The following is a 26897-nucleotide window of genomic DNA, read 5'->3' on the forward strand; positions in this document are numbered from 1 at the left end:
AGAGGAAGATGCAACATTCATTATTATTGAATGAAAAATTCTTATTATAGAAACGAGACATGGGATGTCAAAGGCCCCCAGTCAATGGCCATCAAATGGTCTAAATCCGCTTGACTTGGGCTGTCTAATCAACCTCCTGGCCAGTGAACTCAGGCAGACGCTTGCGGACGTCCTCCCAAGTCTCCTCGCCATCGACGAGAGCCTTGAGGGCCTGCAAGATCTCCGCTTCACTGGCACGAACTTGCTTCGTCGAGTCGCGGTCACGAAGAGTGAACGTCTGGTCCTTGACCGACTGGAAATCGACAGTGATACCGAAGGGGGTGCCCAACTCATCATTGCGCGCGTAGCGCTTACCAATGCTAGCGGATGAATCATCCACCCGGTTGGAGATACCCATCCGGCGGAGGGACATCATCAGCCGTTGGCTAAGGGGCGCGAAGGAGGCGTGCGTCGACAGAGGGACAATCAACACCTTGGTCGGAGCAATCGCGGGGGGGAAGGACAGAACCTGTATAGCGAATTTAGTCAGTTCGGTGTGTCTAGCATATGCAGTGGGTTGAGAAAGAAAGGAAGAAAGACTTACACCACGAGCTTCATCACCCTCACGAGACCAGTAGACGTGCTCCATCATGCTGTACAAGATACGGCCAATACCGAAGGACGGCTCTATGACGTTAGGAGTGTACTCGCGCACGTTCTCCACCCGAGTGCGCTTCTCAATCTTGATCAGCTCGCTGTCCAGCTCGACCGAGCCGGCACCGACACCTTCGACGGGCACCTCAATCTTGCCGCTCTGTGTCAGATCCAGAGAGAGCTTCTCCCGCATATCCTGAGAGAGGGCCTCAATAGCGGCCTCAACGGTCTTACCATCCTTCTTGAAACGGGGACCGAATTTCTTCTTGTCCAGATCAATCTGCCACTCCTCAATCTTCAAGGGTTCAGCGCGAGGCTCGCGCACAACCAGAGGCGCACCAGTCTTGTTCTTGTGCACCGTCAAATCGTAAGCGCTGCGGTCGGCGCAGCCGACACACTCGATCCAGCCGTAGCTGGTTTGCAGTTCAGCGTCCCAGCAGTCAGCAGCATAGTGGGCCATTTCGTTGGCCATGTGCTGGCGGAAACGAAGCTTGCTGGGGTCCACACCGAGCTTGAGCAGGAAAAGCTGGATACGAGCCAAGAAATAACCCAGGGTTTCGTTGTCCACCAGTCCGGACTCCACGGCCTTGCCAATGGTCATCTTCTCGGTTTGAGTGCGCCCGGACAGCTGCACGTCACGGTTGAGCAGGGACAATTCAACGTCCTTGACTTCGGCGAAGCGGGAGTGCTTCTTGCCGCCCTCGGGGTCAACAAAATGTTCAATTTCGGCCATGAGGAATTCACGCACGCGCAGCAGACCGGCGCGGGGAGAAATCTCGTTACGGAAAGACTTGCCGATCGAGGCAGAGGCGAACGGCATGGATTGCTGGTTGAAGTCCAACAGCTTGTGGAAGTTGAGGAACTGACCCTGGGCGGTTTCGGGGCGCAGGAAACCGGGCATGTTGCTGCTAGGACCAATGGAGGTCTGGAACATCAGGTTGAAGGCCACTGGAGGAAGGAGGTTGCCATCGGTGGTCGGGTTGCGGATATCGTACTTGGCGATTATCTTCTCGAGAGCAGGGCCGTCGAAGTTGTCAATTTGAGCCAGGACTTCTTCGTACTCCTTGACAACAGCATCATCCAGCTTGACAGCCTTGGTCTGCTTGGACTTGCGCTTCTTCTTAGCTTCCTTCTCTTCGTCCACCTCAACCTTCTGGCCACGAGCCTCCTTGTCGCCCTTCAGGCGGCTCTCGAGCACTTCCTCGACCAGGTGGTCAGCGCGGAAGATCTCACCGGTCTTGGGATCCTTGCACATCCAATCGGCAAACTTCTCGACGTGACCACTGGTTTTGAGAATATCATGCGGGGTCAGCATTGTGCAGTCGACCTCGAGCATATCCTCCTCCAGCACGAAGTGCTTGCGCCACAGGTCGACAATGTTGTTCAGGACGGCACAGCCGGGTGGGCCATAGTCGTAGAGACCGGAGACACCGCCGTAAATCTCGAAGGATGGGGTGTAGAAGAGGCGGCGGCGCAGCATAGAGTCCAAAACACTCCGGTCAACGACCTGACCGGTCCTGGTGTTGATCGTAGCCATTTTCTTCTTTTTCTTCGGGTTTTGACCAGGTTGCGCAATACGACTCTTAAAAAGAAGGGGGATGGGGGAGGTAGAAAAAAGTCTGGAGGAGGGAGAGGAGGGGGAGGAGGAGAGGGAGGAGAAGGGAGACAAGAGGAAAGTCGCGGGGATTGAAGCAAGAAAAAGAGGGGCAGCGGAATGAAGTGAAGAAAGTGTAAGTGGGCAGCGGCGGCGGGGAAGAAAAGACGACGGCGGCGGCGGCGGCGGCGGTGGGCGTGGCCGAACCAGGACAGGAGAAGAGATGAAACGAGGGAGAGCAGAAAGACGAGAACAATGCTGCGAGTGAGTCATCCGCCACACGTCTCTACAAACTACCAATCAATCACCACGTCAGATCAGCAGATGAGGTTCGCTGTATGAAATGATGATGATGAAGAAGGACAATTGCGCAGTTGGATTAGTTCTCTTTAAACTTAAGCTGGCGTAGTTGAAACTGATCGGGAATGATTGCTGGCTTCCAAAGAAAGAACGGACATAAAAACTTCCACATTGCCCTGATTGGGTATGGTTGTTGTTCCCGCCTCACAATGGCAGCAATTCTATTTCTCACCGCCGGAAGCTGTTGTTCCAGTCCCGATGTCATTCCGCCCGTCTCATTTCTTTTTTCCCCCCCCCCCAATAGTCTTTTTTGCCTAGCTTTGCACAAGCACAAATCAATTGGGAGAATTACCTTGACAGATTCTTTAGGATGGGGTCCAGAAAGGGCCTCTCTCGGCCGCCGCCTGATGCGAGCATGGAAATCAAACCGCGCAACAAACTTCGCCGCCAGATGCTCCATATAAAGAGAAAGCGCGCCAAGGATTCCGCTCGCCGCACCGAACGATATGCCTTCAAGAAGGAAGAGGCCAAGAACCCCCGCTTGAAGGAGGAACGGTTGAAGCGCAATATCCCACTTACCATTGATCGGAAACGAGTATGGGATGAGGGCGGCAGTGACGTCGAAGATGGCTTGGGGTTGAGTGTTGATGTGGAGCGCATCAAGAGACGCAAGCAGGAAGAAGAGGATGAACTGAACCGACCTTTGAAAGATACCGAAAAGTCGGGCGATGAAGACTCACAGGACGATGATGGTTCAGAGGAGCATTCAAACGAGGACGACGATGTGGACAGTATGCTTGCCAGCAGTGACGACGAGGAAGATGGAGATGATGATGGAGAGGACGATGATGAACACAAGGAGGGCGACTCTCATGGACGGCGCAAATCCACTCTTCCCTCCGCTACCGAGCGAGCGACCAGCCCGTCGCGATCGACCAAGAGCACTAACCTCAGTCTTGTCCCCGATGCGCTGGCCGCCAAATTCCCCTCGTTGTTCAACCTTGAAAACCCCTCACCCAAGATCCTCATCACCACCTCGCTCAACTCAACTCTTCATCACGAGGCCGAGCTACTCACGGACCTCTTCCCCAACTCGCACTATGTCCGCCGCACTCGCCATCGGTTCGCTCATCAGTTCTCCATCCGCGAGATCTCTAAATTCGCCTCGAATCGGAACTACACTGCGCTGGTAATTCTACGTGAAGATCAGAAGAAACCCACCGGTCTGGATATCGTTCACCTGCCAACTGGCCCGATGTTTCATTTCTCCATGTCCAATTGGGTTGAAGGCAAGCGCATTCCTGGGCACGGAAATGCCACCGATCATTTCCCCGAGCTCATCCTGAACAACTTCCGCACTCCCCTGGGTCTGTTGACGGCCCATCTATTTCGTACCCTGTTCCCCGCGCAGCCGGAAGTTCAAGGCCGGCAAGTCGTCACCGTCCTGAACAGTCGCGATTATCTCTTCTTTCGTCGCCACCGCTACGTCTTCCGCGAGAAGCGAGAGACTGAAAAAGCCGTTGTAGGTGCGGATGGCAAGGAGATGAAGGGTGCTGAGGGCATTCGAGCTGGCATGCAGGAACTGGGGCCCCGCTTCACCCTGAAGCTGCGCCGGATTGATAAGGGTATACAACGGGCTAGTGGCCAGGAGTGGGAATGGAAGGGCGGCATGGAAAAGACCCGCACCAAATTCCAGCTATGATGCAATTTCTCCCATTGTTTATCGTGAAGATATCCAGCCATGTTTTTTTGCATTGGGGTTTGGATGGGCGTTTTGTTGGTTGTTTTTCCCGAAGCCCAGTTTTTTATGGGGAGATTTCTTTTCTTGCTCATATTACATCAGGATATCATCCTACGACTATTCTATTCCGTATCATTCATTCTGGGCTATATATGGACATGACATCAAAACTCGTTGTAGGAAGAAAGGGCCCAAGTGATGCTGGTAAGTTTCGAGGAGCGCGCAGGCTAGTAAAATGAAGTCGAAAGCAAGAGCATGACAATGAGAGAAGTAAGCCACCAGGGGCTGGGTGGGTGGAAGAAAGCCCTGGTTGTACTGTAGATCTAGGGCCAGTCGGAGGGTTTTTTGTAGTAAAATGAAGAAGGGGGGAAAAAAAAGAAAGAAAAAAGGGAAAAGAGCAACAATGCCTTCTCCGAGACTACTTCCTACAACACCTACAACACCTACACCAACAATCACCAACAATCACCTTCCACATTATACTGTGCAGTACTGCTTTACCAAACACACACCCCTGTGTGCCACCATCACCTCCTCATACAGCCAAATGTCCATATCTCCCACCTCAACCGCAGCCGCGGCCGCTGCAGGGCCGATCATCAAAGTCCCCCACCGCTTCCTATTCATCGCCTCCATAGGGAATCGATTCCCCCAGCATTATCGCCAAACCCGCCACAGCGCCGGCCACAGCCTCCTGGATGCACTTGTCCCGCTCCTGCGGGCGCGGATCCCCCATACGGGCCGCGGGGGCGCGCGGCCCTACTTCTACGAAACCTTCGAGTCCCCCGCGATGATGAACGTCTCCGGCGGGAAAGTCGTGCCGGCTCTTAACACCTGGATGAGGAAGTTCCCCAGCGCCGGGATCAACCACCAGCAGCTCGCCGAGCGCGGAGAGCTGACGATCCCGTTTGAGTTCCTGCCCACCACCACCACCGGCACCGGGCGAGGACATCAGCCCGAGTGGGAGCGCCGGGGCACCGATCCGCGCAATGTACGCGACTTCAAACCGACCTTGGTGATCCTCCATGATGAGCTGGAGGCGCCGCTGGGGAAAGTCAAGGTCCGCCGCGGGGGTCCGAATGAGGCCAGTCTGCGGGGCCACAACGGCCTCCAGAACATCTTCGACGTCCTGCGCTCGAAGAAACACTACCCAGTCAAGTCGGCGACAAGCCCGCGAGTGATGCGCGTGGGAGTGGGCATCGGTCGCCCCAAGGAGAGAACGTCCGAGGCCGTCTCGAAATATGTCCTCGGCAAGATGTCTCAGACGGAGTTGGATGCCATTGCCGCCGCAGCGGGTCGCGTCATGGATCTTCTGGCCGACGAGTTCTATCGGTCGGACGATGAGCTCAAGTGAATGATCATAAACGGAACGATGGAAACCATACATTGAGCAAGCAGCGGAGAAGCAAGATAGATTTTTCATGCTGGGGGACTCATGACCCAGCCGTATATTTTACAGATACCCATGAAATGCAATTCGTTCCCTTAGAAGAGGAACGCGAATCCAGAGTCTAATTAGATCATACACAAATGCTCCGTGTCTGGCTAAGAAGCTGGAAGATAGAGAGCCCACTCCTCCCTCCTCCCTCCCAGACACCCTTTGCTCAACCCACGAGCAAATCAAGTATTAGAGGCAGCCCATCGAGGAAGATATGGGGTAGTAACAGCGACAGCGCAAATCCGAGAAAGAATAGCAAGTAATGGAAACGCCTTTTCCCCTTCTCTGAAGGGTAACATGATCGACAACCGAAGCCTCACACAGTGCCCGCTATGCTTAAGTCCCGGATTTCTTGCAACACCTCTTCCACGCGATTGTCCAAATCTCCCCGAGCATACTGATCCCGCGTCTCCGCATCCAGATACTGCTGTACTTGAGCCATACGCGAGTACGCCTCGGCACAGAAACGCAGTTGGATCTTGACCAGGGCTTCGAAGCTAGGGTCCAAATACGGGACCCGGAGATCAATTAGTTGCGGTAGCTCCGTGAAAAGTTGCTCGTTTAGTTGCTCATACGCCTGCTTGGCGATCTCCATTTCGCGCTCGGTCCGGGGCAGCTTCGTGGCGTCCTTGTCAGGCTTCTCGACCAACTTCTTCACCTTGGCCCGCATCGAATCGTAATCCAGGAGCTTGTGGTTGCGCTTCTTGATACACTCATTGATATCCGGGAAGTAGGCGCAGAATCGCGAAATCGGTTCCAGCACGGTCGACCTGCAGCAGCCTGTTCAGCCTTGACCAGCAAGAGTATCGACGGCAGTAAGTCGCAAAGGGATATTTACCGATAGGGTCCATCCAAGGCTTTGATCGTCTCAGCGTCTAGATCTTCCACCGCCTGCTTATAACTCCGACTGACGCCATCGCGTGTACCCGCATCGCCGTAGAAAGCATCGATCGTCTCGGCGATGCGCATCTGGGAGGCGGTCATCGCTGATAAAATTGTCTGCGCATTAGCAACCTGTCTCCTCGGGGACTCTCCCCGGGTTTGCAAGCGGCTTCAGAGACAACACACCTCGCAGCGAATCCAAATATCCCTTGGCCTCCTTCTGTAGCCGATTGGCAGCAGCCTCCATGGTCCGATACCGCCTGAGTCGGAGCCTATCAGTGACCCGGACCAACCACTGATCACCAGTTTGTGTGCCGACAATGCCTTACCTTTCCTCAATCTCATAGTCGCGATCATTGGTCCGCTCCACGTGTCCTAGTTCGCAAGAAGTATTTCGAGTCAGCCGTCGGTGGTCATGATCGATCGAGGGGGAGGATGACAGAAGACAGTCTCATCGCGGGGTACGCAGGCAGCCAACAACATACCGGTCTTCATCATCACCTGCGTCGTTGCGCGGTTCACATTTTTCTTGAACCCTAAAGAGTCCAGAAGTGTTAGAAGTAGAGGTCTCAAACGGACCGGCGAAAACTGCAAGAAGCCGGGATGACATTTGCGCACCTGCCCAGGACATGATGACGATGGATCTTGCGAGTCGGGGTGAATTCTTCGAGATAGAGCGATGGATGGCTGGATGTAGAGAACCGATAGGTTTATGCCGGCCGCAAGAGATAGGCACTCCGATAGGGATTTAACAAGTGTTTACCAAACAAATCGCGAATTTGTTGTTGTTCGAGTTCCAAGTCTGAGGGAGTGAAACGTAATGTGGTGGAAAGGGTGCCTCTTTTCCGAAAGCAGATGGAGATGCCCGATGAATGCGGGACAAGGCAGGCTGCCATCACTGTGGCGCTGACCGAATTATGAATGATGTGGCGGTGCTCTTTCATGTAATGTTCTCTGCGTTACAGCTCGTCCTGTTTGGAATATTACATACCCATGTATTACACATTGTAATCTGTGCGCATTTGCCCGGGATCCGCGGGCGGATGACATCTGTATTGTAAGTTAGTGTATTGTAGGAACATGGGCTGTGCATTTGTCAGTCACAGTAACTTAGTTCATACAGTACTGTAATGTCTACTGTGTGTGTCACTGTATCGGCCGTTCGTTCCTCCTCCTGTTCTTCTTCTACGTCATGTATTGGCAGTATCAAGAAACGTTGCAGCCTGCCTCCTGCTATGTAACTTCCTCAAGCTAACATGGGAGATGGAAGTGATGTCAGTATGTCACTCAGTAAGTCAGTGAACCACTGCAAATACACATTGTTATGTATTGATTGACTGTACTGTACATTACTCTTCAATCTCATCACAACATGTCAATCCTCTGACTTTCTCTGGGGAGCGATTCTCTTGCGGCTATTCTTTCCCCTCACCAAGCTATTGTAGCACATCCTCGGCCGAACCAGGCTCCAGACCCTGAACATTGTTGTTGCTCTGCACCCCGGATTCTCAGAAGCCCCTCGTGCGAGTACGAGACCTACAATATCATGTGTTGGTCCAATGAAGGATCGACAGGCACAGCATGGCACAGCTACTTTGTACATACTACATACATACTCGTATGGAATTTAATCCCCCCCTCGGGGCCTTCGGAGAAGAAGATTCCTCGTGCCAGAAAAAACAAAAAAACGACCGACTGAAAGTTCCAGCGAACCCCTTCAAGTATGTATGCACTAGGTACTCCGTAGTTACAACCTAGTGCACGTACTCGAGATCATATGTCCTGAAAAGAAGCCAGTCGATGTGTTTGCCAAGATTCACCCGATATCGGACTCTTGGCCATCAGCCTTGCAGCGGTGGGCGGGTTCTCGACTTCTCAATCGAACCATAAGGGGGCAATGCAGTGCAGTGCAGTGACGGACTGTTAGGTAAGAGGTTCAGACGCTCGCCTCTTCGCCAAGAGAGGAGAGGGAGAGAGAGAGAGAGAGTAATAGTGCTGCCTACCCTGAGCGGAAGATCATCCGGAACTCCTCGTCTTCCTCCTTCTCCATCAGCATAGGGCTGGCTGCAGTGCCAAGCTTGACATGTTCCCAACGGAATCAGACTGCAACATGAGCACTCAGACTCAAGGGGTTGGAGGGGAAAGGAGTAACAAATGCAGCCTAAAAACTCTCTGTACGGAGTACGGCCACTGGGTTCCTGAAGCTGAGGGTTTACTCCATAAACCGTGAATGACCCTGAACTACCAGAGAGACAGACGGTGAGCCCGGCATCAAAAAACAAACAATCAACACACTGGGTGAGCTGTCGATCTCCACTCATCAATAACAGCCAGTCAGTCAATCGGTCATTTGAACGGCCCGCAGAGGAAACTAACCAATTCTACCTAGTCTATTGACTAAAAGCTCGAGTTCGTCTTCGGACTGCAGGATGCGCCAAGCAAGCTTGATCTGGCTCGTTGCCCGGCGCGTTCTTTCCTGCATCGGGTCTGAGTTAGTGCTGTACGTACATATGAGTACAAATATAACATACAAATATACATACATGTACATATACATACATTATTACATTATCACAATGTGAGAGTGCGCATGGCCTGCGTCGTTTGTCCTGGGCTGGACCGGTCGAACCAGACATAACCACCAAACCAATCCCAGATCACATTCCGGTGCAGTCTGTGCATGCAGCACAAGTGCCAGTCATGGGTCTTTATGTTACCTGGCAGTTACCACTGTCAGTCAGTGTTGGTAGCGGTGGAGCAGCCGCCAGTTATCGGGAATCCGACCGTGGTATTTTGATCCCGACCGAGGCTGAAACTGTTGTCTTACACATTGTTCGCATTTTTGGTGGCTCTGAATTAGTACACAGTGACTAATGTGACTAGATGCGCCAGAACTCGAACTCATCTCTTGACTTAGATTGATCGCTGGCCTATTAATGCAGCAGACTAAGGAACTTGAGAGGTCATCCCTAGTCAATTGTATGATCACATAAAGAGAAACTAGACAACAACCTCGTTCTCACACGTACTGGAGCATTACCAGGCCATTTTCTCTATCTTGAAATATTCCAAGATTGGTACGGTACATAGGAGCCACTATTGTATCGAGTTGCGGACAGTATAGCCAGCAATAAGGCGACTAAATGACGAGCAAGAATATCCAGCCAAGGAACGAGAAATGAGAAGAATGACATAGATGATCATATCGGAGAATATGCTGCCAGAGGGTATCCCAGAAACACACATGCCTGATCCCCGGTCCCATTGAAGGTTTGATGGTACAATAATTTCAGGACCATGACACCAAGAACGACCGGAAAGTGAAGTAGACCCAAGCGAACGATAAAGACGCAAATGGTTAGGACAGGTTCCAGCTGAGCCAACTCATAATATCCTCCCAAGGAGAGACTGATCGTCCAGCCGATCTCGAGAAGAGAGAATCACCATAACAAAAGAAATCCCAAGAAAGGAATAGAAAATAGAAGAAGAAAAAAGGCAAGGGGAACAACATAAGAAGACAAAAGGGCAGTGCCCTTGCAGTGTGAGCGACAAATAGTCAACCATAATGGATGTAGGTTGCATCAAACATGTTAAAGTAGGAGAAGGTGGCTCATAGATCATGACTGTTCGTTGCATTGACATGGAAACATGAAGACCAAACTAAACCCATAAGCTAGTAGGCAGGAGTATAAAGTAGTGGTAGAGACAGAAAACATGCGCCGGTATGATAGCTTCGAAATCAAAAGGGCCCCCTTCTATGGTACCAGTCGCAAGACAGACCGAGAAAGAAGCAGGCGGAAGGAAAAGAAAATTCGCCTGTAGAACGGCAGACACATGAACCACCCGGGTCTATGGTTTTATTCTCGGCACACGCACACCAAACAAGAGATCGACTTCTCAATAAGGGATGCACAGCCCCGACTAACGCAACATTGAGCCCGCCGAGACCATGGGCCCCCTTCTCAAGTGACCACCCCCGGTGCTTTGAAGGTGAGCCCAACAGCGTGAATATGTTGATCGTTGAGTTTTGCTTTAGAATCCTTCCTCACCGGCCTTACATAGCTTGATCTCACGAACCCACTCGGATTTAAGCACCTGCGAGGCATTGATTCGGCGAGAAGGATTAGGATCCAGAATGGAGTAAATGACGTTCCGGCAACGAGCCTGCATAGCAACGTGTCAGTCTACATGTCTACCAACATGAGGTCCACGGTGTACTTACCCGATGCAAAGTTTCGATGGGAGCATAACCATCTTCATGTTTGCGACCCTCCAGATACCGCTGATAAAACTCATCTTCATCCTTGCGGGCGACTCTCCAAAGGTGTCGCCCAGTCCGCATGGCCATATAGATTACGCCAGTCGCCCACAGGTCGACCGCTCTTGGGTCAAATTCCCTCTCAATGTACTCCTCCGGGGCAATGTAAGGGGCCGAGCCACAGAGCCCAGCAGTCATGTGGGCCTCTTTCTCCCAAGCCATACGGAAACACTCGCCATTTCCGAAATCCGTGATCTTGAGAGCTCCATGGGTAGTTAGCAGGAGGTTCTCGGGTTTCAGGTCGCGATGGGCGACGCCCATTTCATGCATGTATTCAACACCCCGCATGAGCTGTTTGAAGAAGCAATCGGCCTCGGCAACTTCCAACTTGCCAGCGGCCAATACCAGTGTGTACAGATCACCGCCTGCACAATACTCCATGACTTCGCAGTAGTCTCCTTTGGCGTCCTGCAAGAGATCGAGGGTATGTATGACGTTGGGGTGGCGGAGAGATGAGGAAATGCAGAATTCCGATGTTAACCGCTTCTGATATTTCTTCGTAGTTTCTTGGGGCCGACGGCGAAATTCTTTGACGGCATAGAGCTGCTCGACTCTAGAGTCTTTAGGGTCCACTTTGTGAGATATGCGGACAATACCGAAAGCACCCCGACCAACGATCTCCTGACACTTGCCGTACTTGTCAACTAGCGAGGCCGTGGCATTGGGGCCGCCCTTCTTGTCTGCAGCAAGCTTGTCGCGTTCGGTCTTGAATTGGTCAATCCAAGTAGACATGAGAGACAATTGCTGTTCCTCGACATGATCTTCCTTCTTTCTTCCGCCGCCCAGCATATCGCGGAGCAAGTCGGTCAGCTTCTCTTGCCTTCTGGCACTCTTGAGGTGATGTAGGTGAGTACCATCGCCGGGCACCTCAAAGCGTCGATGAGCGACTGGAGCCTCTTTTTGGTCCTTGCCACTGCTGGATTTGATCTTGCGTTCGTCCTCTCTGGTAGACGTTTGACGGGATGGCGCTCTTGAGGAGGGTTTTGAGGTAGGGCGAGACGAGGGTTTCGAAGGCTTCGTACTACTATTGGAGGATGCTTTGATGCTATCCGAGCTGCTATCCGAGAAATCGCGATGCGGATCCAACTCCTTAGGGGTCGTCTTGCCCGTGTTCGAGAACATACGAGAGATGCGGTTGGCCATGGTCGGTTTGGGAGCCTTCACTGGCCCAGGGGAGGTGGGGAGGGCGTCCCCGTTCATGTCGGACAGATGTGTGCCCGCAAGAGCACGTGTTACCTGGGACTCTCCATCTCCGAAGTCGTGAAAAATCTGTGACGTTGCGGCTGAAGAGACTGCGGAAGGTACAGGTGAAATCGATTGTGGAGTCATGTGCGGTAGTATGAGATAATATGGACGAAAAAGAAGAGGAGCGAGAATGCCCCCACGACGTAGGGAGGGAGCAAGAAAGCCTACAGCACGAAGCTGCTAAGGCCAAAGATAACTTTGGAAGAGAATTGGATATAGAAAGGAAGACTGGGGAGGAATGGAGGAACTGGGGAGGGGGGGGAGTTTTGGGGGGAAGGGTAAAAAAAAAGTTGCGGTGGCCCCAGCCGGTGGTGGTGATGGGTTGGTGGCCTGAGGCGACGGGTTTTGTCTTGAGAAGGAGGAAAAGAGGAAGAAGAGGTGTGACGAAAGTGATGGCGGGTGCTGGGAAATTTGCAAAAGTTGCGGAGGTGATTTGTAAAATAAAATACCGAGAAGGAGCTGGAACCCCCAAAACCTGAATGAACTAAGCCGCAGGAATGATCAACTCAACGACAAAATAACGAACAATATAGACGACAACAACACAGGAATAAGAATGATTCAAGAGAAGAGAACCCAGTTGCAAATACTGAATTGCACAACAGAGATTCGGCCGACTGTATCCTTGGGACTGAAGGTACGAAAGCAGAGTAGAGCAAATTTACCACCCGGAAGGTATTCGCACGCTTTATGAAAGGAGGATGATGTACTGTAGATGAGGAGAGGAGGGAGAGGGAGAGGGAGAGTAGGAAGTGTAGCTACGGGGGAGCGCGGTTGAAATAGTGAGTATCCGATTATCATAAGGGAGGAGGGAATGGTAAGTAAGTAGGTAATAATAAGTAAGTAACTAGGCCAATCAGTAATACTTTGCAATGGGCAGTGGGCAGTGGGCACTGCAGTGGACTGTGGAAAGTGATTGTGTGGGTTTACCTTTCTGTTCTTTCTACAGTATTCTCTTTCTATTTCATTATTATTATTATCATTATTATTATTAATTCTCATTCCCCCTTTAAATTGCTTTCCCCCATAATAATTACTGTCAACTGAATGATCAATACTCCGTAACTACTTCACTAGATATTATCAAGTCGATTGTCTATTTGAGTCGATCTTAGTTTCCTCGCACACTTGCATACTTCATATCGAAGGAGAGACTGCTCTTTGTAAATTTATCTTACCAAGGTGCTGAGACTTTCCAGTTATTATCCCAATCAAAAATAACAGCGAGAGATAGATGAGAAGAAAGACAGAAGCGACGAGAGCGAGAGCGAGAGCGAGAGAGAGATAGAGAGGAACAGAAGAATGCCCCGAATTCTCCCATTCGACCTTACCATCTTGGATTCCCCCTATGAGTACTCCGTACTAAGTAAGTAACTTACAGTACCCATCTAGTTAGTTTTCGCATACATGTAGTTACAGTAGCTACTAACTAGACTTCGCCTACACCCACTTGGTACGGAGTAGATAGCTTGAAGTCCTAAGCTGACTCGGCCCCTCCGTTCGCAGGGCTTCCGGGGCCTCGGGTGAGTGAATCTCTGAGCTGGCCCGACTGGTAATGTCACCGTATGGTTATCACCGTCAATCGCAGCCACACCGTTTCAGTCAGAACCCCCGATTGCAACCCGTCTTCTTTTTTCTCAACGTTCTTTCTGTATTGATCCGCAAGTCTTCTGTTACAAATCTTGCTAGGAGGGTCAGCAATGGATGGTCGGTCTGCAAATTCGCAGCATGAATGCATGAAGGAACTGGATTGCTTATATGTCCGGTCTCAGTTCCTCGCCCTTCTGCTGACCTGGCGCTCTTGCAGCAAGCAGGCAGGAACGAAGAAAAGTGCCCATCCCATCCTGGATCCTGGGTTCAGAAGTAATTGTGCATATGTGTACATCAAGAAACAAACAGGTCGGATACAATACAGTACAGACTGTGTGCTGTACCATCTGGTATGTATGGTACAGTACCTAGTGTCCTCTATAAGGTACGAGTAAGCACAGCGCAATTGAACAAATACGAAACCAACCAGGGCATGCTGCCAACGGTACGGAGTACTAAGAATGTAACAATAAGCAAGAACAAAGTGGCGCGGGCGTTGGCCTCCCCTTAACCTTCTTAACTTGGTTTAGGGGGGGCTAAGTGAAGACAGGCGTCCTGTGAGAATTCTCATCAAGACTCCATTGCGGTGCGGAAGATCCCTGGAATTAAGCCTTTAACATTCATCATTTCTGGTTCCCCTTCCCCTGCTGCCACTCCTTGACCCATTGACTCATTGACCCATCGTCATAAAGCGTAGTTCCCCCTCGAGGAGTCTGTGATGGTCTTTTTCTGATTATTCTCCGCTGTTCCCTTTGCTCTAGTCGAATGACGTTCACTGTCCGTGATCGGAAATACCGAGTATGTAAGAAGGACCTACACGGTTGGACTCGCTTGACCTCGCACAACTTGTAGATGACGTTAGCTCCCTCGCCCGCGGGAAATGGATTAGTCAACCCTCAGCTCAGCAGCTCTGGGTGATTACATATGAGTAAGTCTGTTAACTAACTTATGAGTATTTCAAGATAACTAGCTAAGTACAGTACAGTAATCGGTAAGTAAGTTACTAACTTGGTTCAAACAATTTAAACTAAAGAGTAGGTTTCGGATCAGAACTGCTGAAGACGCCGTGCATTCTGCACAGCCTCAATCCAACCCCCATCATCACCATCACCATCGCTATCATCATCGACTATCATCAAGTCAACTCGGTGGCTCCAGCTTGAGTGGGTGGTCAGATCGAGTCTTAGACTGAGATATTCTAATACTACATAGGAATAAATCGTAGTCTTCATGGTAGATGTATGTCGTATAGCTTTGGTGTGGCGCTTCTTTCGGAGTGCAGCAAGCTGGCCGGTGGCGTCTTGCTACGTCTTGCTACTCCCCACTCTGATTTGCCCATAGTCTCTAATTGTGAAATCAGGCTACCCGCAAACTGAGGGGTAAGTATGTGAAAGTCAGAATGGGGGTAGGAAACCCCTCTTTGCCTGAAATCTCTTTTCTGAGATCCATTTTCGGTCCATCATAAGCTGTCCGCCTCTGCCTTTTTCCGCTACCTGTGCCCCAAAGCCCCGCTATCGATGTTATAAGTGCAGATGCATCCTAGATGCTGAGTAGGTAGCTAGCCCCTCCATCGGATCAGACTCGGCCCCATTTGCCAGACTGCCCTGCAGTGCACCCGACTGAATTCTTCGATTGACAAGAGGCTGAAACATACTGATCTACATGAGTACAGTCCTATGTACTATGTACTACCTGCCATGTGGGTGCGTCTTGGATGCTCGGGAACATGGAACAGTCGACCGCAGCGCTCTGATCTACCTCTGTCCCTGCAACATAGCTCGTCAGTTGTAAACCCTCATTGGCATGGTCAACAATTGATTTGACACCCTGCTGCGGAGTATCTAATGAGCTTCCTCATACAGAACCCAGAGCCGGACGCACTGATGGCTCGTTCGAATGAAAAAAAAGGCGTTGAAGAGAAGGAGGGGGTTCGCGTGGGAGGCTAAAGTTTAGCTTGAGAGAGTCCTTGGCCTTCGTGTGCTATCTCCGAGACAGTGATCAGATCATCTTCCTATGAGTACATTGAGTACATATCTGGTCTCTGATTTGGCGAGAATCCATTGCTGCTCGACCGGAGTCAACTATCAGTCATACACCAATGCTGGCTCCGCGAGGGTCAGCAGATGTCAGGAAAACAGGATAGAAGGAGGTCGTGAGCAAGCTAAACTCGACCGCTAGGCATGCTTGACAACGTCGGACACAATCTCGTTGTAACACCCCCTCTGGAGACAAGCAACGATAGGACGCAGGGTCAAGGGAACCCTTGGGCCATCTGGCGGTCATTGCACCGCCGAGCATCTTGAAGACTGGCAATTTCATGGCTTGGAAATCACTACATACCTGTGAGTGGCGGCACCCTAGTCTCTAGATATAACGCACACATACTATACACACTTGGACCTCGACAACATTTCCTACCTAGGGCTGGGCGAAATGACGTGGGCTTCCTTGGCCAGCGATAACCTGCCTACATACTGCCAGAGGACACAAGCAGTGGGGAAGGAATAGCCTCGGTGCCAGGTAAGGAGAGGTAACCCCAGGCATGATAGGTAGTATGCAGTTGGCTATTGTTATTAAGGTAGGGATCACAATGCCAACCATGCAGCAGTCAATCTATTCTTCCATGCGCCTATTTGCGGAGATCCGGTTGATAACCATGTTGCCATCACTCATCTTTCCGCAGTAAGCTATAGACTTGCCAGCCCATCCATCCGTGATCCATCCACCCCTAAACTGCAATTCACCTACCCCTCAGCTGGTCACCTCGCTCATTCATACTAAAAGTCCAACCCTAAATACAAAGGCCGCGAAGATAATGAAGATCAAATGGGAGGGGCAACCTTGCAACCGAGTCTACGCGACTTGTCATTAACTGCAATGATAGTCCGGCTAGGCATGAGTGATCGCTCAGCCAAGCTCATTTTGACTGGCCAGAATGTAGCGCTTTGACCAGACGGGAGCCGAAAACTGAAGGTACCTACTGTAGTTATCGAAGGTGACTTTGAGTAAGCTGATGGGTAGATAGTTAACTAGTTGTGGAATTAGTTAGTCAGTCAACTACCTTAGTCCGTCACAGGTTGATAATGATCGTGAATTGAGTGATTTGCCTACTCGATTTGCGGGGAGTACTACGTACTGTACTCCGTACAAGTACGTAGTCAACTTAGTAGTCTAAGCTCACTGCTGAGATCCAGTTTGCACGAGGGATTTTTTGCAGCCAATGGAAATTTCAAGTTGGAATGTCCGACGTCGGCACTGCGACCAACAACAAGAGACAACCGAGGAGCCCATTCATTCTTGTCATACCTCTCTTCCGGTACAAAGTGCTTGTATATCCACTCTTATTTATGCTAGCTCTATACTCACGTAGAATCATGTACAGGCGCGCGCGCACACACGAACAGACAGACAGGGAGAAGTAGGCACGTCGCAGCAACACAGTAGAAACAACAACTGCAGCCCCGCTGAAGGTGGGGAACCATCTCCGATGGAATTCAGGTCTTCCTTTCTAGCATCGGAATCTAAACCGTGCTGGGCGATGGAACATGATCAAGCTAACTAACCCTGGTTTTTGTGTATCGCGGGGGAACGAATTGTTTACGCAGTCTGCGCTACTTTAACTAGTATCCGTAGTTTACGAATCTCTCTCTGTGTTTCCTTTTCAATCATCCGATTAATTTTATACAGTAATCAAAGTCTTGTATTAGCAACCGGAATGACTTCACTTTTTAAAGACGTTCTCTTTTTTTCTTTCCTTTATAGCTACGCGGATTAGGGAGTGGCTCGTGTAAGGTGTAGTGTACATGCCCTATAAGATCGGATCGGAGTTTCAACTGCAGATGCAATGCGTGTTTGCTTTTCTTTTTCTGTTTTTGCTTTTTTCTCTTTTTCATCTCTCTCTTTCCCCTGCCTTTCCCTTTCCTCCCCTTCCGCTCGCTCGTAGCTGTGCATCTGGGGAATCCGGCCCGGGATGACGGATGCGAGGTGATTTTCTCCCGCACCTTAGCTCATGCCCAGCTGCTGCAGGAGTGGTCAACTGCCGTTCGGTCTGATCGCCTACCGGTTGGTCAAAGGAGAAGGAGGGTGAAGCAACGAAGCAAAGGGGGCCATTATCATATATCGCGGTGTATTTTGTATCCAAAATGGTCTTCGGCTTTATGTCCTAATAGCCTGGCCGATGACGGGTTACCCATAGTATTGTTGAGAGCACAGCCGGCCGTATTGAATCAGTTCGGGAGGAGAACGAGCCGTACTCCGATACGGTCAAGGGAAGAAACGGCTCGATAAACCCATTGAATCACTTGAAACAAGTTACCAAACAACTAAGCCATAACTGGTAGTACGTTGAGTTGACAACTACATGCTAAGTTAGTGCTATTGACCACCAGTCAAACATGACTCTGTTCGGATACAGGAAGAAGAGAACGGCTTGACTATTGTCATCTTGAACGGAAGCTTTTTTGCAGAATACACTGTGTACGTAGTTAGTTGTACAGTACTTCGGTTCTGAAAATAACCCACGTTAGATCTCGAAGACTGTCAAATACCTACTGGGTACGTAATACTAAGAGTAGCAAACTTACTTATAGCTTCTTGACCGCTAGTCAGTCAGTCAGTCCAACATTATCCACCAGGATGTTGATAGCGGTGGAATGATCGAATCGGGCCTCAGTGAACCGAGAAAAGCTGACGAGCTGCCTACTGACTGGGAAATTCCGACAGGTACAGTACAGTATGGGCTGGGTGCATAGGGGTCTGAAGGGTCAATGGGTGCGCCTTTTAATTCAACCAGTCGGTCTCCTCCATTTGGGACCTGGGACAGCAGCCAGCATGGAGACTACGATACGAGGAGCGTCGCAGCTGGTTGGTCCGTCATCATCAAACCATGTGGTATGACATTGAGCTGGTACAGTAAGTAGTCTACACCACTTCGCGCGGATCGAACTAAGCAAGCAACCCCCCTCTTCGACCCCAGAATTTTGACCACGGTGGCACAAATTCTGACGGAATCGTTAAAGCAAGCATCTCCGGTCAAGGCCTTCCTGGCCAGTGGGGAAAGGGGATGTTGACTCCACGTAGCCGAGCCGTCGGGGCCCAGGACAAATAACAGAGCGGATTAATGCCGGGCTCAAAGCTTCCTCGCACTTGCGCATCCATTTTGGCTTTCCCGATAGAGATTAAGCTGCTTCTCAAGCCCCTTCAAGTGCGACTGCGCGAAGGGCTGCGGCAGCCCGGACTGGATAGAGTTGACGCAGCCAACGATGATCATATCGTTAGAAACAATCGACTACTCCGTACTGCTAAGTGGCATGAGCGGGTACTGGGGGTGGTGGTGGTGATGATGATGATGATGATGATGATGATGATGACGGTGATGGCATAGGCGGCGAGAGACCGGAGCATGGGCCGATATCAGATCAGATGATTGTCGAAGGAAGGAAACTCGGTCTGACCTGGTCGGATCTGGTTTGATCAGGCGGATGATCCGCCAGTGCTGTTTTGGAAGGCCAAAGAGTACAAATCAGTCTTTGGTTCCGCAAACAGGCGATTCTATGCGCGAAGTTTGCCTTTGGGACATGGTGCGGACAACAAATCGATGCCGGAGCGGGAGGGAGAGCGCTCGGAGCACTTCAGCCCATAGTTACCTCTTCCTCCCTCTCTGTTCTTCTTCCTGTGTTGTACTGTTGTTGAACCCAAGCCAGATGTCCAAAAGGTTTGTTTGACCGCCAGATTGTCAGTCAATGACCATGCTGTTCCCTAGCTAGTTGACCGGTCTGGATATTCTGAAAGCGTCGCGTTCACGACCGCAATGGCCCTGCACTGTTCGACCGACCGATCGTCTGTTGCAACCGACGCCCAACCCCTTGGCGATGTTCAGGTGCTGCGCAGTATCGTTCTTCGACGAGCTCTCCCTCGGATATTTTGTCGTCGCGTGAGAAAGAATAAAGGATTATCAGCTGAGCAAGACATCGTGCTTGAGAATAGCGATACGAGTGCAATCAGAAGTGGTTGCAATTCTAGGGACCTGCGACAGTAGCAGCTTAGGTAAGATTCCCTAAGTTAGCATGACGCCTGCTGGGATTTGCAAGAATGATCGACCGCCAATTAAAGTCTGGAATGGAACAACCATCTATACAAGTCTCAGGTACTACTTACTTTCTACATACCTTTACTCTCTATCACACACATTTCATTGACTCGTACCTCGCTACATCATAGATTATAATAATGGTGACGCCGAGGCCATGAATGATCGCTGCGATCTTCTGTAGTATGCCGACCAGCCCAGGCCGTGGCGAATTACCTCAGCTTGAGTCAATCCGATGTCATTTCCCTACGTCGCTATCAACCCGAACCACGATTCAATTACTCTTAACTTTGTTTCAGGGATCCGTTTCTCTCGATCTTGCATGTCATTTCGGGAAATGATCGTTCTTATGTCCCATGGCCCTTATGCCTTGCTGCATCAATGACTTTACTACGAAGTCATAGGAAAGGACAGACGTCATGTCGAAACAGCAGCAGTAACAGCAGCAGCAGACATCACAGAAGACGATAACTCCGGCTTGAAACAATGAACCCAAGGCGGACTTTCTTCTCGGCTCTATGCGCGTCCTAACTATTCGATATTCCTGACGTACTCGATAGAAAACCAAACATTCTAGAAGGCGTCAATGCCACAGATTCGACTACTGGACACCAGTCCCAACCCCCCAATGACATCTTCGAAACCTAATCTGAACTTTATCTCAATGTGAATCTCTTTGATGGAAACGATCAATTTCATCAGACATAGCTTGACATCAACATTGCATCAGGGCCAGTAGATAGAGGTCCATGGACGAAGTTATAAGGCCGCCCAGGGTTGCCCTACTCTGCTGCATACTATCCAAAATTTCCAATTCTTTACACCGAAACAACTACTGCCCACAGACTGTCTCCATCCAAAAGACGTTTCGCACACCTCATTAACTCCCTTCACCAACATGTCGAACCGCTATGAGAGAGAAGCTGAAGACCGCTACGAGGCTGACAATGACACCTCTCCTGTTTCGGGAACTGTCTACGACAACTCTTACGCCCATGAGACCCAGTCGGGGCTGAGGGGACAGATTCCTGTTCAGAAAGACGAAGATCGCTATGATGACCCCATGCAGCCTCCCTATTCCAACTCGGACCAACAGCTTGGTAGGTTCCGCACCACCTTGGACGAACGATGAGTGGATGGCTAATAATCGTCTACAGCCCAAGATGAGAACGAGGCCATCGATCAGTCCAACATCCTGCAGGGAAGCCGCCTGCGCCATGCGAAGCCATCGACAAGAAACGCCTACAACGAAGGTCCGGATGAGGACGACTTGCCTGAAGAAGTGCTCTACGGCAACTCCGGTGTGTCCAGCACTGGTGGCGTGGCTTGAAGACATCCGTCACGATGGTGGATTTGATGCGCAACGTGGAATGACTCGTGTATGAGTTTATTATTATTGTTCAGTGATGAATTGCTCTTATGTTGATATGTAATTATGTACTGTACACGAATTGAATGTGGAAGATCTGCCTAGCCAATTTTGCGGCAGGATATCGTTTCCATGAAGTGTAGGAAAATTGGTAGCATTCCGGGCCACTTGATATTGATTGAGTTAATTCTGGCCGTAGCCATGAAAGGTGAAAGTGCCCTGATCTCAAGTAGGAAGGATCTCAACGAGGCTTGGCTTGTCGCAGACGATGTATGTATGAGTCGTGCCATGCTCCACATGGATGAGCACCAAAGTCTAGCCTCTGTTTTCAACCGCGTAGCGTGTGTTGCGGCTATCGAGCTATTGTGGAGCGTGATATTTTGGAATGGTGGGAATCTGCTGCCGCGCAGTATTTACCTGCCGATGCAGCTGTTGGCAGGTTGATTGTGTGAAGCCAGTCTGAGTTTCATTTCCGAATGACGTATGATTCCGAACTTGAAGGGCATGGATGACCGCTTCACGACAAGACTCGTGTCTACACAGAGATCAGAAGATACCTTGGTAAGGGCATGGCCTCGCACGTACCACAAATTGTTCTAGAGACTCTTCAAATAGCTCATTATTGACGCCCACGCCCCCTGGATGCTCGACAGGAGACAACGGGTTCTTGACCACTGCCGGACCATGATTAGAGATTAGCTTGGCGCATTCTAACAAATCGTGAAAGGATTGTGTCTTGATGTACCGTATTCGACGTAGAGATTGATGTAGATTTGCTGCAATGCAACGCGCATACTTGGACTCTTGATATCCGTGAGCATGACGAATTTGATGTTGGTTGGCGTCTCGTAGTAGTGCAGTTTATATTGGCTCGTCTTGTACGTGACGAAGCTGGAGTTGAAAGAGCCTGGTCAGTTGAGATTGAACCCCTGATTCATGAGCCAGCCACAGCCTTACTTGTCGTCCTCTCCTCCCATTTTGCGCACCATATTGCGGAGCGAAAACACAGTACCAAAGATCAATTTCGCATCGTCATCGGTTGTCCGCGCGGATTGGCCAAGAAGCACAGGAGCGTTGGTGGCTGGCGCAGAAGCTTCCGAGGTAGGTCGCGAAGATTTGCTGCCTGAAGTAGAGACTGGACGAGGCAACCAGCGTCGTTTGTATATGCATTCCGCTAACAGCAGGGCGGGATGAGGTTAGCATGTGGAAATCTGGGGTCCTCAATACAAGGGAAGCGGAGAAAAGGTACTGTACCGTGCCGGTCAAAGATATAGAAAGAATAAACCACCATTGCGGTAGAAGGGACAAGTCGATGACAATTTGACAAGAAGAACCGAGGAAGGAAAAAGCGGGAGAGAGAGTATGTGTGTGCAGAGAGTCTGAGCCAAGAGTAAGAGGAGGATTGTGAGTCGTGAGTCGTGAGTCGTGATGAGATGCGGAGGTTGGAGGGAGGAGGGTTAGATAGCGGACAAGTGGACGAGGGAAGCTTGTGGGCGGTGAGCCACCCCGGTGTGTTTAGTTATCGATAAGGAATTACGGAGTAAATTACTCCATACTAAAACAAAAAGGAGATCAGAGATCAAACACCCAGTACAGTACTATGAATGCTTTCAACATGATTGAAATATGTCACTATGTCACTATGTAAGTTCGTCTGTATTGTATACTCTGAACTATTTCTGGGGGGTTCAAATAAATCATTTTTTTTATAAAAAAAAAAGCCCAGCCAGGATTCTAGTTCCGACTAAATAACCAATTCATGAACAGGAGTACAATACGGGGTACAGTACATACTATACACACTTTGACACTGTATACACACGTACTGCCAACCATCAGCCCTATAGCCTACAGCTGATGATCTCCGCTGTAAATCAACTACCGCGTGTAGTCTAGGCTGGTTAAGATGCATGAGTACATAGTATGTACAGTAAATACCATAGGGTGGAGGGTGAGGTTGAGCGAGTGTATACCGTTAAGTCCAACTGTACAGTAATCCCCCCCCCCTCCTCTCCCGTCGATCAATTATTCCTCCTCTTTCCTCCACTCAATAAATTGCGACAAACCACCTCCTTCTGCTTCGTGTATATTTCACCCGTCTCTATACCTATAAACTTATTAATCAAGCTAACTGTCTCGCTTGACTGGGCCGTCTTCTTTTCTTCTGAAGCTGCTTTCTTTCTCTCCTTCAACTAGGCACTTGTACTGTACCTGTGGTGCTTATCTCTAACCCGCCATTCATCTCCGGTCCTTTCTTACCCCCCCTCCTCCCCCACACACATTCGCTCTCAAGGCAGCCGTCAATTTTTGATTTCCTCCCCATCACGGCAACTCAGCAAAGTTTCAGACAGGTCTTTGTCAGACTCAAACAGCCTTTGTGCTGTCGTTCCTCCATCTTCTGCTTCCCATGGCTCACGAAAACCTCGAGCTGGCCCAACAGAATGGTGCGCCAAGCGATCAACCTCCGTTGCCACAACCCTGGCCCTTCCGTTCTGCGTATGTGCATTTATTTGCTATCCATTCTTCTTTTGAAATGGTACTGGTCAGGTTGATATCTGACCGTGCACACAATGCTCAGGTCAACACCCTCATATGGCAGCCCGCAGAGGCATCATCGCCGTAACCCAATAGTCAGGCGGCCGGTAAAGGTAGCGCCCATCCGAGAGTCTCTTCAGTCACATCTGCCGTCTTCCCGTGGCGTTCAGTGTCCCATTGTGCAATGGTTCTGACTATCCTGGATAGGAGACGCTCGACGCACGCTCTGAGTACACCACGAGCCAGGATGACGGAACTGCTGAACACAGAATCAACCAGTATGTGATCAAGCAAGAAATCGGCAGGGGCTCCTTTGGAGCGGTGCACCTCGCGGTCGACCAATTTGGAAACGAATATGTAGGGTCTATGCTCATCCTCGCCATGAACTAACGGCATTTTACCTGCAATATTAGGCAAGTGCTCGCGTGACTGACCCAGCCGATCAATAGGCCGTCAAAGAATTCTCAAAGGCTCGTCTCAGGAGACGGGCCCAGTCCCATCTGTTGCGGAGACCACGCGGTCCGAGGCGCCCTCTGGATGGCTACAATTCCCCGCTGCATCGCCATTCGGCAGGCGTCGAGGACCACAAGCAAGATGCCCTCTACCTGATCAAGGAGGAAATCGCAATCATGAAGAAACTCAATCATAACAATCTTGTCTCACTGATAGAGGTCCTAGACGATCCCACAGAGGACTCTCTCTACATGGTCATGGAGATGTGCAAGAAAGGCGTGGTTATGAAGGTTAGCCTTGAAGAAAGAGCCGATCCGTACGAGGATGCTCTCTGTCGCTGCTGGTTCCGTGACTTGATTCTCGGGATTGAATACCTCCATGCTCAGGGCATCGTACACCGAGATATCAAACCGGACAACTGCCTGGTAACGAATGACGACGTCCTGAAAGTTGTCGACTTCGGCGTGTCTGAGATGTTCGAAAAGGATTCTAGCATGTACACGGCAAAGTCTGCGGGCTCTCCTGCCTTCCTTCCTCCGGAATTATGTGTCGTGAAGCACGGCGACGTTTCGGGAAAAGCGGCAGATATATGGTCGATGGGCGTCACGCTGTATTGTCTGCGCTATGGAAAGCTTCCGTTTGAGAAGCAAAGTATTTTCGAACTTTATGAGGCCATCAAGAACGACGCTGTTGTGTGTGAGGAGGAGACTGACGACAACTTTCGTGATCTGATCTCTCGGATCTTGGAAAAAGATCCGACAAAACGGATCCAGATGCATGAGCTGCGAGTAAGTTTGGGCGAGTGTAGATCCTCTGGAACGTACTTTGCTCATGTAGTGAACTGCAGGAGCATCCATGGGTAACAAAAGACGGCTTGGACCCTCTTCTGTCAGAAACCGAGAACACAGCGGAGATAATCGACTTTCCGACCGAGGAGGAGATGAATTCAGCTATCACTAGGACTATCGGGCATGTCATGGCTGTAGTAAGTATTTTTAAATCCCCTTTGTTCCTAAGCCTTCCATCAGCGGATGAAGAACCCCTAACGAAACATAGATCAAAGCCGTGAAGCGCTTCAAAAAACTACTTGATCCAGCAAAGAGCGATCCTCCAATGCAGAGTATTCTCGGTCAGGAGTACGAGACCCATTTCGTAGAGCCCCCACTGGAAATGGAGCCAGAAGAGAGCTTTGCAACTGGTCACTTGGGTGCGAAGAGCAAGGCTCAAAGTTTGAACACATACAACAGGACAGCTTGGGAGCAGCATTACGCCTTGAGAGAGCCTCACGGTCAGAGCGAAGAATCAAATCACAACCAACCGTCAGGTGGCGGTCAACAACTCCCCACAGAGGATCCCACCACTGTCAGCAGTTGCAGAATCGGTACGGAAGACGCGCCAGAGAGCAAGGACTCGGGCTCCGTACGCAATATCAATGTTCGAGGAGGATTCATTGACGACCCGCAACCCACCTCTACGCCACAGTCTCCGTCTCCTTTCATACCACTATCCCGAGCAAGCTCAGCAACAACCAAGCGCAGCGTTGAGGGGACGCGCGGACATGCACGCGACCCTCTCGAAGAAGAATTCCCCTTCCTCTTCATTGGGCCGTCAACTTATACGGGCTCCCCTTCGAGCGAAGGATGTGACTATGCAGTGAATCATCTCATTCCAGAAGAACCAGGAAAAATGGCTGAGGATCCGGCCGATGTGGATACTGCCATAGACCTCGACCTAAACGCTGATATGGCCTGTCCGATCGTGAGCGAGTCCCCTGGTGCTGCGGAATTCGATATCTATGAGACTGCCTACCGACAGGAAATCGAGCGGATCCGAGCACCCAGCTTTCCTCGCAAGGGCAGAGAGCCCAAAGTGTACTTGACCCGTCGCGTAGAAGGTAAAGACGATGTGATGAAGCTGGTAGGTGAGAACGCCACAAAGTTGGGGCCAATGTTCGGTGTGAAGAAAACATCTAGCTCTGGATTGGCTTCTGCTGTGAGTGCAATCAGGCTGCAACTGGAACAACAGCAGAGAGTAAAATCCTCGGATGTACTGCCGTTGGCTACTGCAGCCGGAGTCACTACGACGGACGCATCGAACCCCGAGCGCTCTGCATCTCATTTACGAAACATAGTCGACCGAGTCAGAAAATGTGCTGATCCATGAAAGAATGGAGGGTGGCATTTCACTAGTATTAGCTGTGGCCTCAACAACAATAGATGACTAGTGGAATGGTCTATACATGGATCCATATTGTGCACTGTCTCAAAAAAATCTGATCTCGTCGCATTGGTAGGTGCTTTTTCTCTCCCTTGCACACCAGCTGTGTAGCATCAAGGACTGGGCTGAATGCTGTGCTCTTATATAACACCATGCAATAATTAGTATCATACAAGTAATCAAGTATGTGACATAGAGAAGTGCGCGGCAGGTTGGCGCATTTGAAAAGACATCAGTAAAAGGCATAACAAAATTGTTGGCAGGGAGATAGATCAAAAAAAGTATGACTTGCGAATCAGTAACACAAGGACTTGTGATATCATGTCTCATTGTTCATAAGGTTGCCGACCAAGCAATTGTACAGGGCAAGAAACGATAGTTCTTTGTTGTTTTGTTCAAACAAATTCATAAATAATCTGTCATCGATCCATATGCGCAGACGTAAATGCTGGCAGAATGCGATATTCCAAAACTTGGAAACATGTCTCTAGAAG

General features: G+C 50.2%; 8 protein-coding genes across 8 annotated transcripts; 4 read left to right on the forward strand and 4 right to left on the reverse strand.

Moving 5' to 3' along the window:
• Positions 1 to 76: 76 nt before the first annotated feature.
• On the reverse strand, positions 77 to 2643 carry BO66DRAFT_393238 (glycine--tRNA ligase; the record flags this gene model as incomplete). Its single annotated transcript, XM_025647711.1, has 2 exons — positions 584 to 2643; positions 77 to 508 (listed from the first exon to the last, which is right to left on the reverse strand). Coding segments are annotated over exons 1-2 (1967 nt in total), but the record flags the coding sequence as incomplete, so codon positions are not given.
• Positions 2644 to 2767: 124 nt separating this feature from the next.
• On the forward strand, positions 2768 to 4367 carry BO66DRAFT_393239 (rRNA-binding ribosome biosynthesis protein RPF1). Its single transcript, XM_025647712.1, has one exon. The coding sequence runs from the start codon at positions 2943 to 2945 to the stop codon at positions 4227 to 4229; it is 1287 nt and encodes a 428-aa protein (XP_025502045.1). The 5' UTR covers positions 2768 to 2942; the 3' UTR covers positions 4230 to 4367.
• Positions 4368 to 4815: 448 nt separating this feature from the next.
• On the forward strand, positions 4816 to 5622 carry BO66DRAFT_440376 (aminoacyl-tRNA hydrolase; the record flags this gene model as incomplete). Its single annotated transcript, XM_025651249.1, has 1 exon — positions 4816 to 5622. One exon carries the CDS (start codon positions 4816 to 4818, stop codon positions 5620 to 5622), a length of 807 nt encoding a protein of 268 aa, XP_025502046.1.
• A 92-nt stretch (positions 5623 to 5714) lies between these two features.
• BO66DRAFT_393240 (amphiphysin-like protein RVS161) lies at positions 5715 to 7238 on the reverse strand. The gene is made up of 6 exons (XM_025647713.1): positions 7207 to 7238; positions 7074 to 7124; positions 6918 to 6963; positions 6775 to 6848; positions 6545 to 6692; positions 5715 to 6476 (listed from the first exon to the last, which is right to left on the reverse strand). Exons 1-6 carry the CDS (start codon positions 7217 to 7219, stop codon positions 6023 to 6025), a joined length of 786 nt encoding a protein of 261 aa, XP_025502047.1. The 5' UTR covers positions 7220 to 7238; the 3' UTR covers positions 5715 to 6022.
• Positions 7239 to 10425: 3187 nt separating this feature from the next.
• Positions 10426 to 12473, reverse strand: BO66DRAFT_131183 (serine/threonine protein kinase SAT4). The gene is made up of 2 exons (XM_025641994.1): positions 10811 to 12473; positions 10426 to 10752 (listed from the first exon to the last, which is right to left on the reverse strand). The coding sequence occupies exons 1-2, from the start codon at positions 12233 to 12235 to the stop codon at positions 10621 to 10623; spliced, it is 1557 nt and encodes a 518-aa protein (XP_025502048.1). The 5' UTR covers positions 12236 to 12473; the 3' UTR covers positions 10426 to 10620.
• An 8254-nt stretch (positions 12474 to 20727) lies between these two features.
• BO66DRAFT_327357 (uncharacterized protein) lies at positions 20728 to 21159 on the forward strand (the record flags this gene model as incomplete). Its single annotated transcript, XM_025643942.1, has 2 exons — positions 20728 to 20929; positions 20987 to 21159. 2 exons carry the CDS (start codon positions 20728 to 20730, stop codon positions 21157 to 21159), a joined length of 375 nt encoding a protein of 124 aa, XP_025502049.1.
• Positions 21160 to 21715: 556 nt separating this feature from the next.
• Positions 21716 to 22489, reverse strand: BO66DRAFT_440380 (TRAPP subunit BET5; the record flags this gene model as incomplete). The annotated part of the gene is made up of 5 exons (XM_025651250.1): positions 21716 to 21733; positions 21784 to 21872; positions 21944 to 22089; positions 22156 to 22372; positions 22453 to 22489. The coding sequence occupies 5 exons, from the start codon at positions 22487 to 22489 to the stop codon at positions 21716 to 21718; spliced, it is 507 nt and encodes a 168-aa protein (XP_025502050.1).
• Positions 22490 to 22813: 324 nt separating this feature from the next.
• BO66DRAFT_430094 (putative calcium/calmodulin dependent protein kinase) lies at positions 22814 to 26574 on the forward strand (the record flags this gene model as incomplete). The annotated part of the gene is made up of 7 exons (XM_025650502.1): positions 22814 to 22842; positions 23095 to 23119; positions 23395 to 23694; positions 23941 to 24090; positions 24183 to 24974; positions 25034 to 25171; positions 25243 to 26574. The coding sequence occupies 7 exons, from the start codon at positions 22814 to 22816 to the stop codon at positions 26347 to 26349; spliced, it is 2541 nt and encodes an 846-aa protein (XP_025502051.1). The 3' UTR covers positions 26350 to 26574.
• Positions 26575 to 26897: the final 323 nt, after the last annotated feature.

The sequence above is a fragment of the Aspergillus aculeatinus genome, assembly GCF_003184765.1.
Source record: "Aspergillus aculeatinus CBS 121060 unplaced genomic scaffold BO66scaffold_36, whole genome shotgun sequence".
NCBI lineage: Eukaryota > Fungi > Ascomycota > Eurotiomycetes > Eurotiales > Aspergillaceae > Aspergillus > Aspergillus aculeatinus.